This window comes from Malurus melanocephalus, unplaced genomic scaffold (genome assembly GCF_030028575.1).
Source record: "Malurus melanocephalus ecotype Western Australia unplaced genomic scaffold, MMel_1.1 scaffold_12, whole genome shotgun sequence".
Classification (NCBI taxonomy): domain Eukaryota; kingdom Metazoa; phylum Chordata; class Aves; order Passeriformes; family Maluridae; genus Malurus; species Malurus melanocephalus.
This window is the reverse complement of record NW_026623244.1, coordinates 1,911,095-1,924,215: the sequence shown is the minus strand read 5'-3', so window position 1 is coordinate 1,924,215 and position 13,121 is coordinate 1,911,095. Positions and strand designations below refer to the sequence as shown.

At 43.8% G+C, this 13,121-nt stretch overlaps 1 protein-coding gene across 3 annotated transcripts in view; it reads left to right on the top strand.

The window, feature by feature from the left end:
• SUFU (SUFU negative regulator of hedgehog signaling) overlaps positions 1 to 13,121 on the top strand; it is an 89,484-nt gene that overhangs the window by 38,638 nt on the left and 37,725 nt on the right. For all 3 annotated transcript variants that reach the window (XM_057379802.1, XM_057379792.1, XM_057379813.1), the window contains exons 4-6: positions 4,994 to 5,136; positions 7,440 to 7,525; positions 9,597 to 9,669. In XM_057379802.1, coding sequence (XP_057235785.1) covers positions 4,994 to 5,136; positions 7,440 to 7,525; positions 9,597 to 9,669 — 302 coding nt within the window. The remainder of the gene's footprint in view (positions 1 to 4,993; positions 5,137 to 7,439; positions 7,526 to 9,596; positions 9,670 to 13,121) is intronic.

Sequence of the window (13,121 nt, the reverse complement as noted above, 5' to 3'; positions counted from 1 at the left end):
AGACCAAGGTAGCAGAGAATTGTCAAGCATTGTACTATCACAGCTAAGCAACATCACTGCTCCGAGGGGGAGATCCAGATAGCCCTGCTTTCACAGGGGGCAAGCAGGACTGTTTCTTTCAGCATCATCTTGCACATCTTGTCCCCAAATAAAGTGACCATGTAATGACAGCCTGGCTTTCTCCAGAAACATGGTCTTGAAGGGTATGAGTCTAGAGTGGTTGTTTCCCCAAAACCAAGCACATGTGGTAGTTAGTAGGCTTAGGGCTTTCCCCACTCTTAACAATATCAGCTTCTAACCTGTAACACACTGTCAAGGTGTTAACTGGCTGATTAGTTAGCACATTTTAACCCCTCTGTTGCTGTTTTCAGCTGACATTTGGAAGGAGGAGATATCTTAGAAGAGGTACAGAGGAATGGTCAGGGTGTAAATCTGTTCTTCTAATTTTAAAATTTATCTCAAGAATTACATGGTTGTGACCATGTCAGAAGGGGCAAGTTCCTGGCCTCTGGATGAACCATGGTGGTGCAGTTTGAACTGCCCTGGTGCCAGACAGGCTGGGGAYTGTGCCAGGCCATGCAAGGACAGCACAAGGGCTTCAAGTTGCCTTGTTGTCTCCTGGCTGGTGGAACAGCATCAGCTCTTTGTTTTCCTCYTGAAGTTGCCACTGCACATGCAAGAGAAGATGTTTGACTCCCAGATGCCTGAAGAATGTTTGCCATCTGCTCTGGGTGCAGGGCAGCCAGTTCACTGGAGATGTTCCCTGACTYACTTTCAGCCTGGGGCTGTCTTTAGGATGGAGCTCTCTCTTAGCTCCTAGTACTCCTAAGTTTGCTGTCCTTTTCAATTTACTCCCTGTGGCAATAAGGGAGTAAGGACTCCTAGCAGGATCCCATATATGGGTAGCTGGCAGATTTAAAAAAGAAATTGAAAATACAGTGGGAAGTAATCTGCCTTTCTTTCTAGAGCTAGGTAACACCACTTGAGCATAGATTGCATGCATTTTACTGTTTATAAAACATCCTGAGGCCAAGAATATGACTTGGTTTTATTTCTTTAGGCATCAGCTATATTTAGGCAAATWAAAGGAGGGAGGGGGAATGCACTCCAAGAAAATACATGAGCAACGTTAGACAAAGAAAATTTACTAGTCTACAGTGGAATAGTTCCCTCTGAGTTATTTCCCCAGTTCTCATTACAGAGCAGTTGGATAGTAAAGTTAGGAGAGGTTGTGCAGCTGAATTATGACTGTTGCTGCATGAAGGAACCTTACCTGCTTTATGTGAGCTGTAAAAGAAAATTGATAATGACATTTTAAAGGCTTCAAAATATGGGTGGCTTAACAGAGTGATCTGATATAACTGCTGCTTTTGCATAATAGAATAGTACAAGAGCTGGTCTATGGCAGATTTAGAGACTTTTCATTTTTTTAGAGCTAGAGGGAGGCTTCAGATTTGCTATTATAAATTATGAATTGAAATAGTAAGTTTGAATTTRAATGTTTTATTGATTTCCTTGTTGAGTTCTTATGAAATCAATACCTCCCTATGAAGCAGTTGGATTTCATGGAATCAGCATTCCCYAACAGAAATAAAGAAAAGTCAGTGTTGTTTTGTTTTTTTTTTTTAAACACAAACTTGCAGGAAAAGAACCAGTTTCAAAATTGTGAGAATGAATCACCTGGCTATGTTAGGTTTAAAGTTTGTTAGTTAATGCCTCTTCCAAGCAGGAAGGGTGCAAGGATCCCAGAGGGTACTGTGGGTAAGCCTGTGTATTGACGACACATCCCATGCTCCCATGGTAACTGCTGAAGGATATGAGTTTATCCTGGGACAGATTGGGTGCCTTAGCTCATCCTTTCATGGAAGGAACATGTAACCACCTCAGGTTTAGCACGAGGCAGAAGTATTCAGCAGCAGTCAGCTTGTGTGCTGTAAATCAGAGCCTTAGTTTACTCCTGAGGATTTGCTGATTTTTCCATAGGCTAAAATTATTTGGATTTAACTTTTCAACATATTTTCTATTAGTTCCTTTGCTTTTAGTTACTCCAATTGATAGCTAGATCATTTCTGTGCTTTGCCACCTGTCCTATGGATTTGACAATTCCCTGGTCATGCCCTGGAACTTTTTCTGATGACTTGGTTTTGCTGTGGTTACCTAAGGAAGCAAGGCTTATCCAGTTGTGGTGTTCTCATCCCTGTGCTGTTTTGAAAACATGAGTGTGAAAAGTGGTAAGGGAGGATACTCTCCCTGTTTCCAGCATGAGGCAATAGAAAATGGTTATTTACTCCTTTGTGTTTCTGTAATTTCTTAGTTTCTGTAGCTACAAGTAATGTAATTCAGACTGTTCTCAGTGCTGCCATGGTCTCTGTACCAGAGCTGATCTTATATCCCACATGGGTAACAATGCAGCAAGTGGGAAGCTGGGTTTCAGGATGTAATTCCAAATTTCTTGAACTCCCACAGATTTTAATTTGACTTTGTGTTATTTGCAGATTTTTTTTGTGTGTGATTTAATTGAGTAGTCAGTGTGAATTTTGTGGTGTTCGTGTATATGCAAGGGAGAGGGAGATTTTGTAAGTGTTCAGTGTTCATRTGGACATAAACAGGTGGGTTTCCAGCAGAGATATTTGCATTTGAAAACCTGCTCTAAACGGGCTGGGCTTTCCCAGGAGAAGCAGCACCAACAGTGAAACGCAGCGATCGATCAGCATAGAATTGTGTGAGCATTTGATGGGCAAAATGTTGTGGTATAAAGACAGGGCCCAAGAATAAGCTCTTTGTGGCTTTGTTTCATTCCTGAAAACTGTGACTGAGAGGCTTTCATCATTTWAAAAAAATTAATCAGCCACATTTTGTCTAACTTGGAAAATATCATGAGATATCCCTTGCAACATTCTAAGTGCCATTTCTTTAATCAGATTTTGATACAAAAAAGCCAATCATTTTTCATTTGTCTGCTTATATTTCTTCAACTCTAAAAATAAAGTAATATCTGAACCAGTCCTTTGAGTCACAGAGCTGGAACCGTGTAATTTAGTGTACATAACGATAAACTCTTTGAAGCAGCTTGCCTTCTCTGTTTTCTTTCTTTCCTAGTTTTAACTAAGGAAAGCATTCCCTTACGTATCACAAGCACTTCTGTTCCATGCCTCATTTTTCAGGCTAATTTCCTTATGGTATTTAAAGTTTATTTTCATTCTTAATTAAATGAGCTGTCCAGGAAAATCATCGAAAAAAACATATAATAAATGTTCAAACCCACACCAATGGGGACACCCAGTGGAGATGTTCTGAGTTGCCCAGTATTACACCCAGGAGCGGGCCAGCAGCTCCTTGTCAGGGAGATGACGGTGAATATTTTTAACCACAGCAATTCCAAGGGAACTCTCATTAGTTTATCTRCCTGCTGCTGAGGGTCCCCTTGGAGCATCCTGCCCTTGCTGCCCTTGCACGAGTCGTTCTCATCATCATGACAGTGTTGATGCACAGTGAGTGGTGTGCAAGCACTTGATTCCTTGATGGTGTTGTTCATSTGGGAATAAGCTGCAGTCACTGGCAATTGAAAACATTTCTCTCCTGCCTTTGCAGAAACTGCCATGGTTGTCTGTTAGCCCGACAGATATTTAAAAGGCTGTTGGGATGTGTTTGGAAGATGATGTGGGAAGGTTAGGGGAATATGCAGAAGGGGAGGGCACCTCTCTGGATTGGATCCTGCTCCTATAACCTGGAGATGCTCCAGTCTCAATAGATAGCAACTCAAGTAACCATTAACATTTTCCAGTCTGCAATGGAATTTCTAGTCCTCCTCCAGTGGAYAAAGCCTCCTTTCCTGCTGTCCTCTAAGTGTGGCCTTGGGAGAAAGCACAGTGAGGACAGMAGAGCAGCCAGCCTTCCTGGATGAGCTTGGTCAAGGAGAGGGGTGCTGGGCCTGCCATTGACTTTGGAAGCAGGCACGCAGTGCTCAGTTCACCCCTGGGGCACTACACCTATCTCAGAGGGCAGAATGTGGATTCCAGGTTGTTTATTCGTAKGTGCAATAAAGCTCTGCTTGGACAAGCACAAGACCCAAGATAAAGGTGGTTGGCCAGGCAGCATTACCACACATGCTCCAGGAGCTGCATGCAAATGGAGTGTGCTTTAATTGCTGTGAACGTAGTCAAGGCTGGTTGTTTTACTTCTGGTTCACACAGAAATAAAACATTAGCCTTTCCTGTGATAGGGCAGCATCAGACAGATGGGTTCTGGTGTGCCTTCTGGCATGCAGTAGTTGTGGAACATGGGATTATCTGAGGTTTTGTCTTTCTAAGTCAGAGGGGAGGGAAAAAAAGGAGTGCCTGCCTTGTTTTGATGCAGTCTGTTCTGACATAGAGCGAAATGTATAGSCTACTGGTTTTCTCATTGTTTGAGAAAAAAAGGAACATATTAATTAAATTCTGCACCAGAGCCACCGGACAATTGGGAGAGACAGTGATTTTGTTTTGACTTACACTATCGTAAGTTGGGCAGCAGAATTTTTATTAGATCTAGCACAGTAGGGTATGTGTTTAGTCAAATTTCAGAATATTTTCTCTGTGGCAAACTAGAGTGTGAATTGTCGTCCCATGGCACCCAGTATGGCCTGCTGACTCTCTATGCCCCCTCACAAAAGGAGAATAATAGTAAGTGAGAGACAGGCTAATTTTATTTGTTGATATTCCTGTGTTGGGCTTAATATCAAAGTAGGACAGTATCTTTTGCCACAGGACTCAAGAGTGGGCAATTTTGAAATCAGTSCTTGAATTGAAATGACTCAATGAGACTCCATTCCTGCTTCAGGTGGCTCAGAGGCTCAGCAGAGCTGGCTGGGGACAGTCACTGTGAAGTGTCACCAGCGACTGTCCCGGTCCAGGCCGGAGGTCCCTCCCTGGCAGCAGTCAGGAGCAGCCCCCAACAGAAGGACTGTTCCAGCAGACTTCACAGACTAAACATATCTTGCCTTTCATCCTTGCAGAAAACACCTTTTGCAGCGGTGACCACGTGTCGTGGCACAGCCCTCTGGACAACAGTGARTCTCGAATCCAGCATATGTTACTGACAGAAGACCCTCAGATGCAGCCGGTGCAGACTCCTTTTGGGGTGGTCACKTTCCTGCAGGTACGGCTCAGCCACGGTGGCTCCGACTGCCACCTCCTGGCCTGGAGTGCAGCTGACATTGCATTTWGCTGTGTAACTCACGTGTTTATTATCCCGTCCTCAATTTCAAACACGAGCATGGGAAAAAAATCAAAAGCTAATGTAAAGGCAAATTAAAATTAATTCTATGGTAATATTGGTAAGTGATCCACTGGTTTGAATGGCAGGAAGAGTTTGAAGCAGGACTCGGAGCTGTTTTAGCAATACTTAATGGCAGAAATGTACCTTGTAGCATTAACACAAATATTCTTTAGAGGCTGAGTTTTCCTTTATAGATCTACTGTTTAAGAAAGGTTCAGGTTTGCTTTGCAAAAGAAACATTTTTAAAAATTYCTTGTGATTTAACTCTGCTGTTCAATGTGGGGAGCTTCTGTGGYCAAACAGGTTTGTTTGCTTTCCTGAAGTCCTTCTCAGCAATGCCTCTTAGATATGGGCTGCTTTGGATATTTTTAAATTGCATATTGGGTTAATAACCTTAGTGGAAGAGCTGGCATAGTTYATGCCAACTGCTGATTTCTGCATGCTCTCTGGAAAAGCTTCCATCCTGTGGGAAAGTGCAAGTGTCTGTGTTTTACAATTTAAGTTTCTAGTTGCTCCCRTTTGTCTTTGGCTGTAGTTGCAACATGTAAAGGGAAGTTCTGTTACCACAAACCTGCACAAGACAACTGCTRTGCAAGGGCAGAGGCTTTTCTGAGGTGCCCAAATGTCTGTGTTTTATCAACAAAAACAAAGTGGGTGTGGATTRATTAGTGCAAGGTGAGTTGTGGGACCTGGAAGGAGTGGCAGAGAGCCAGGCTAAGCAGGATAGTTCCTGGCTGACTCTCCAGTTAGTACTGYATTAGTCCTCATCTCTTCTTTAGTGCCCAGCTGTCCTGGATCAAAGAACAGTCAATTTACTGCATCCTGAGGCCCTTGGCCTCTAATCTTCCACAACACTTACAGATGACTTGGTTTTCCCCTTTGYTTGATGCTTGTTGTTATGGATTTATTTTGACCCATGAGGATAAATGATTACAAAAAGCAAAGAATGAACACAAAATAATTTCCTGTTTAGACTCTTGCTATTTGTATGTAATTAATGAGTGAAGGCCCAGGGAGGGGTGTCCTGAAGCAAGGGTGATTCAGGCTGTTGATGGAGGAAGCCTGGAAGATGGGTGGAGATGAGGTGCACCTCCAAGGGCTGGGTCCTGAGAAAGTGAAGTCTGCAAGGGGCAGGAGAGGTGGGGTGTGCAGAACTGGGTACATGCTGACATGAGGGTTTTCCACACAGATCTCTATCAGTGTGGAAATGTGCTTGCAGCAGAGGTACATCCTGCACTTCTGCTTGCTGCTCTTCAGAACTTAGTTTTCAGTTTTCCTGTTTTCTGATTAAATATCAGTTGAACAGATTTTGACCAAAAATGCAGTGTTGTTGGAAAAGACTTAAAAGTATTGAGAAAGAAAATAGAAGGCCAYGGCTAAAATGATTTTTCGTCTCCGAGTGAATCATTGTGCTTGAAGGCACAAGCCAGTGGTTGATACAGCAGGAAGAAACTCCCTTCCACTATCAGCTGAAGGGTGTTTTACCCTTTCATTTGAAGCAGCTGATCTCAGCTGCTGTGAGAGAGACATCTGGTATTGCTCAGTGTGGCAGCTCCTATCCTGAAAAGCAAACACATCCTGCCTTACACAGGAAGGCAGAAGTCTGCAGTTGCCTGCAGTGACAAGTGGATTATGTGGTGTGTAAGCAGCTTTACTTTATGGTGCTGGGTAAGATCTAACCAGTCAGCAAACTGAGTTGGTCAAGGATTTTATGAGCACCACAGCAATCCCATGTGGCAGCAAGTCCCTTGCCTGGTTGAGATTGCTTGTGCAGTATTGCATTTGCCCCTAGCAATYGGCTGACAGAGCAGTGTTTGCATGTGCTCAGACCCTAACCTGTCTAGCTTAGTCCTGTCCGTGTGGACTTGGTTGAAAAGTCAGAGCAGACTAGGATGTAAACCCTGATTTGTCACCAGACCCTCCTYATGGTTAAATTCACATACTCTGTACAAGATTAATTGTTACGTGACCAGAGTGCTCCACATGGTAAGCAGAGAGAGAGAGAGAGAACACAAGGACTTGCGGGATCCAACTGTCATCTCAGGCTCCATTTGTCCTGGCTCATCTAGTTAGATTAAAGAAATGGTCCTCCTCTGTATCTGCACTGTTTGATCTTGGYATATTTTCTCCACAGTTCTTGCATGGTTCCCACCCAGTTTAGTATCTGCTGTTATTTATTCCAGATTGTTGGTGTTTGCACTGAGGAACTGCATGCAGCTCAGCAGTGGAATGGTCAAGGGATCTTGGAACTGCTTCGGACTGTCCCAGTGTAAGTGGTCATATAGCCCATATAGGGAAGAATTTCTATAGAGAACAGTTCAGTAGTTTATTTTTATTAACAATCTATTACTTGCTAATGGAATTTATTTAATCTGTGCTGTAGCAAGAGATGGGAATTCATTGCAAATCTGTTCTCACGCACAAACACTTAGATGGCAAATGAATGCATGTGGAAGTCCACATGTTCAGGGTGAAAGAGAATGAGGTCTTGAAAGCTTAATTTCCTTCCTCATATGCCTGCAGGGTTTTCTCATTGGTTCTTCCTGGGATAACTATTACTGGTGACCTCGCTGTTTAGTTCAAAGAAAGGAAGGAGAGGGTCTGGCTTACAAAGCTGTCTGAAAATACTGTCTGAAAGTGAGAAAGTCACTCTCAAACTGGGCCMACTCTTGGTGGGCCAGTTTGCAGCAGGAGGAGCATTCATGAAAGTGAAGTTCATTATTTTGCCATGGGAGAAATAACAAAGGTGATGTTGGGTTGAGGAAGAGATGGGTTTTAAATAGTAAATTATATGTTGATGCTTTGTTTGCTGCCAGGTTGCAGCTAAATCTTTTTGGCTTGTAGGTATTTTGTTTAAACATTTTTAAATTCAGTGGAAGTTACTGCCATGTGATTGTAGCTCAAAAGACTTTTTTAAGCAAAATAGTTCTGAATATTTTTTTCTGGGCACAATAGTACTCTCACTAGTGTCATAATAGCCTTGATTTGGTTGATTATTTGGAAAAGCTGGACTTCTTAACTTGAACTTTTCCCTTTTAGGCACAAGTGCAGATAATTCATGCAAATACCCTCGAGTAGAGTGAATTTGTGCAGCTGCAAGCTTTGTTTCTGGGTCCCTGAGACAATAAACGCTGCCTGCAGCTCCCTTGGCTCCTTTAAGTCAGTGTAGATACACCACCTCTCTCCTCAGTCTTTCTCATTTTGGTTTTTGATTTTTGCGCTGTGGTACAAGCACCTTTCCAAGGAAAGAAATTGAGACCCAAGTGTGCATGATTTGAAGGCAAAACTGCAAACTAYTAAGCCATTGATGTGGAATCAGGGTAAAAGTGTCTTACATCCCAGTGAGGAACTGTGGCAGGTCACACCTCTGCAGTTAATAATTCACAGCTTCTAAAGTGATGTGAAAAAAAAGAGTGGCTATCAATGCATCTGAAAACCTGTAAAATATTAACTTTTTTTGTTCCCACTCTTAAGTGTTTTAGGAGACTAACACAGAGTAGGCCAGAGGAGGGGGCTTTTGACTGCAATAACAAAGTATCTCATGAAAAAAGAAGAATTTTTTGTGGCAGTTCCAAAAGACTTCAGTTTTTACTTCAAATAAAAAGCACCATCTAAGGCTGACTTCTTGCAGTCTGCCTGCACTGTGACCCAAAGTGAAGTCCCTGAGTATTTCATCTTCACAGTAATCTGTTTTCTATCACCTTTGTTGGGAAACACCTTGAGCCATGCAGCTTTTATTGCTAATGATAACAAAGATTTCCCTGAACCATCTGAGTACTTGGCCATTAAGTACCAACTGAGCAAAATGTCTGTTGTGATAGTATTTATCAGAGCAATAAGCTCTCGTGGTACTGAACATGACTGCCAATCTTGGCAAAAAGTGCAATCCCACTGGGACCCTGCTCTATTCTTAGATATGTAATAGAGGAATAAATCTTGACTCCATGCATTACCCATCTTTCTCTGACCCAGGCTACACTGGACTTCTCTGTCCCAGTTAGTTTCATTTAAGATTAAAACCCATCTCAGTCTTATGTGAGCAAGGGGGCCTGCACAGGGGATAACAGCSTGTGTCAACCCTGACTGCTCTGCACATCTGGGTGGTGCCAGACACAGAGCAGATTAACTGCTAGGTCAAGGAGGGCTTTTATTATTTATTTATTCAGAAAATGTAAAGAGCAAATGCATGCTATGGGATGTATACACAGCATAGAGGGGTTTATAGGCTTATGTCAGACTCTTATCTTGTGCTTCTTTCCAGTCCAGGTCCACTCTGAGGACCTTGCTGGGGAGTTCTAACTAAAGGGCTCGTTTGGTTCATTCCCTGTCTTTCTTTGTAGAGCTGGAGGCCCCTGGTTGATAACAGACATGAGAAGAGGAGAGACCATATTCGAGATTGACCCACATCTGCAAGTATGTCTTTAGTTTATAAAATGTCATGTCTCTTGTAGTAGCCAAGGAGAATTGTTTCAATGTTACACAACAGTTCTGTTATTTTCTGTGAAGGTGCTTGGATGTTCTCAATGTTTGCAATAATCCTGGAAAAGTCTTAGAAACTCCTTGCACTCTCAGAGGTGGTTCAAGAGGGTACATGTCCAGCCCCAGGTGAATGGCAGCTCTAGGAAGAAAGTTAGAGAAGGGAGACCAGGAAATCAGAATCTCCTATTTGAGACAAATTGGTAAAATTTGGACTGTATGTTTTAAAAGGAGGTAAAACAAAGATGAAAGACATAGAACAATACAAGATTTAGAMATGGTATACCAGGAAATTCCTCCTTTCTTTTATATGCAAGCATAAGGAGATAAAAAATGCAGAAAACTCAAAATCAAACAGCAAATGTGAYAGTGTATCTCATTCCTGTAGGATGTCACTTGAGGCCAAGTCGTTTATGTGGACTGAGAAATAATGGGAACCCAAAARTATCACATGCAGTTACTAATAATCCATGCAGGAAGATATAGTAAACCTTCTTCTTCAGAGTTTAATTGAATTTCTGAAATTTAAAGATAAGAATAGGACCTCTATGGAGGGGTTACTGTGCTGTGGACGTCTTCTGATCCATGCATTTGGGAGACAGTTCTGCAATCCCTTCAGCAGAGCTGGAATACATCAGTCCCCAGCAAATCCAGTGTGGTGCTGGCYGTGTTTCAGTGAATCTGAAGTGCTTGCCTTTAACAGAGAGCTCATGGCTCAGCCTGGTAGGGCACGTGCAAATGTGCATRTTTTGTACAAGCATTTGCTCATGGTCTGCATGTCTGCATCTGATTACACTCAGTTGCTTCACAGCAACTTTTACTTTGAAAGCTTAAGAACAAAACCAAATTCTACTTTTACTGGTTTTAAGGATTTGTTCATCTAAAATAACCCCAGTCTGAGAAACAAAAAAAATGTTCCACAAATGTTCTACAATGTGAGAGCTAATACAACTGAAAGTCCCATAAAGTTTTTAGGCCCTCCAGAACTTTGCCCTCTCCCCTTCTGGTGGTGTTTCTGTTGTCTGCACGCTGGTGATTCCTAATGATAACAGGGTTTTCTTCAATTTACTGTAAATGAAAAAGAGCTCAGYTTACTGGAATCTGAGTCAGCCAAGGCAAGTTAAGGCAAATAAAAGAGTACCTCTGCCTCCCCAGTGTGTCCTGCTGCTGAAAGCTGCTACGTCTGTGGCCCTTCCGGACTTCCTCACATTGAACACATTCCTGTGTCTGTTCTCTCTTGCCCTCGGAGAAGCGCATATGGACAGGTGTGTGTGTGCACACCTCCCTCCAGCTCTGCTGCCACAACCCCCGGGGATTCCTAGAGCAAAACCTGCCCCTGGGTCCCACAAARAGCCTCTGCTGAGTGCAGAGAGCAAGGCTGTGCCAGGCTGGCTTCAGCCCTGCCATGTGCCTCCTGCTCTAATTARTGGGGAAAGGATAAAGTGTCGTTTTCTTGGTATTGGTACAGGGTGTGTGAGACCAGAAAGGCAGCAGTGGAAGAGAGGTGGGAGGGAGCAGGCAGAGAAACTGGACAACTTTCCCCAGAGCCAGCAAGCATGTTGTCTGCCTGGGAAGCAGGCAGAGCTTGTTTGGAGGCTGCATTGTCTCTTGTGGGAATTGGTTGAGGCCTAAACCCAGCCCTGGCAGCAGCAGCTGTACTTTCTGTTCAGAGTTGCTGAGAATGGATCCCAGCTAAGATGTCATCCCAGGATGTCGGCAATTAACGCTGTGGCAACGCTGGTTGTTTTCTGTTCAGCCAGGCTTCCCTGTAGGCCATTCAGATTTCCCTGGCAGCACTGTCAAACAATCCCTCTTGGTCCCCAGTTCTGTGCTGATTCTCAGTGCTTTGCTTCTGTTTAGCAGATATCTCAGAAGAAAATAAAGCTGATTTGAATTTCCTGAGTTGTGGTTGCTGCTCTGCGGGTCACACTGCAGTGCTCTGGCTCGTTTRAAAAGGGATCAATGACTTATAAGAGCCTCAGAGCATCCCTCCCACATGCTGAGAGGAAAATGGGACAGAAACATCCTTTCTTTGAGGAAGGAAAGAGCTGAACCTCCTTTGCCCTGGGCTCCTCCARCCTCCTGTTCAAGCTGCCCTTTCAAGGGAGGAAGAACAGCCCTTCAGTCCAGGCAAATCCTTGCTGGCTAAAGGTGGAGTAGAACTATGCATTGCCAGATCTGTGAGTCTAAACTGGTTGGGTTTTTTTGGACTTTTCCCCCTTTAACATCAATACTTGCAARCGTTATGAAACAGGCATGCAAATTAGGCTGCCTTAAGCCAGCTCGTTTCCATCAGCTCCCCTTGATCTCCAAGGGATGCCAACAGAGCAGCACTTCTTCCCCTGAGGAAGTGCTCTGCAAGCCAGCTGAGCTGCAGATGAGAGTCCTTCCCCCTCCCGGAGGCTCTGTGCTTTGTCCGCAGGGCCTGGCTGGGAGGGGGGCCCTGGCTGCAGGGATGGGGGAGCAGATCCCACCACAGCCTCACAGCCCCCTGGGCTCTTCTTCTTCCTGCTCGAGGGCAGGTTTGGTGGCTCTCCCATGCTTCCCCAATGACTGGGATAAAAAATAACTTCGCTGACAAGTTACACCTCCCCACACCAGCTGATTTGGGTCCTCAGAGAACAGTGTGGAGAGCTCTCAAAGGAGCCATGTGCCAAATCCCACTTAGAGTATTGTCTGCATATGTAGGAACGGATGTATTTTTCTTTGTTTTTCCACAACTTCTATTTCTGGGCGACACAACTAATTTTATGTTTAGGATAAAACAAAAGAAAATCTCAGCAGATTTATTATTTCTCAGATTTTCCTATTACGTTTTCAAGAAGGCAGTTTTCCCTGACGCTGGAGGAAGGTCCCAACAAGGAGAGAGAGACAGAAGAAAAGCAGTCTCTTGAATGCCTAAGTCAAGACTGCTCTGGTCCTGCCCTCAGCCACAGGCTCCTTCCTCAACTTTTGGGCCAAAGAGCGGGTTTTGGGAGGTGATCCAGATGAAAAATAAAAAAAGGAGTTGGCTCAAGGGAAGGGATAGGAGCACACGGAGGAGGGTGGGACTGCAGTCACTGCAAATTACATCAACTTAAACCGCTGTGCAACCACACCCTGAATGCTTGTGCTTATCTTTGAGCTGCTCAAATCCTCTCTTCAATGGTCACAAGAACAGGCAATGCTCTTCCCGGGGTGCAGCATGCACAGCTGGGCAAGGGGAGGGACTTTGGTGGGTTTAGTCTGGAAACTGTTTCTTAGCAGACAGATTTTGGAAAGAGCAGAATGTTCGCACAGTCTCTCGTCTTCAGAGGCCATGTCAAACCTGAGGGTATTTACATGGAGTGGACAGATCCTCTCCCACCACTCTGCTCTCTCCTCAAATCTTCGAAGTTTCTTGGGACTTC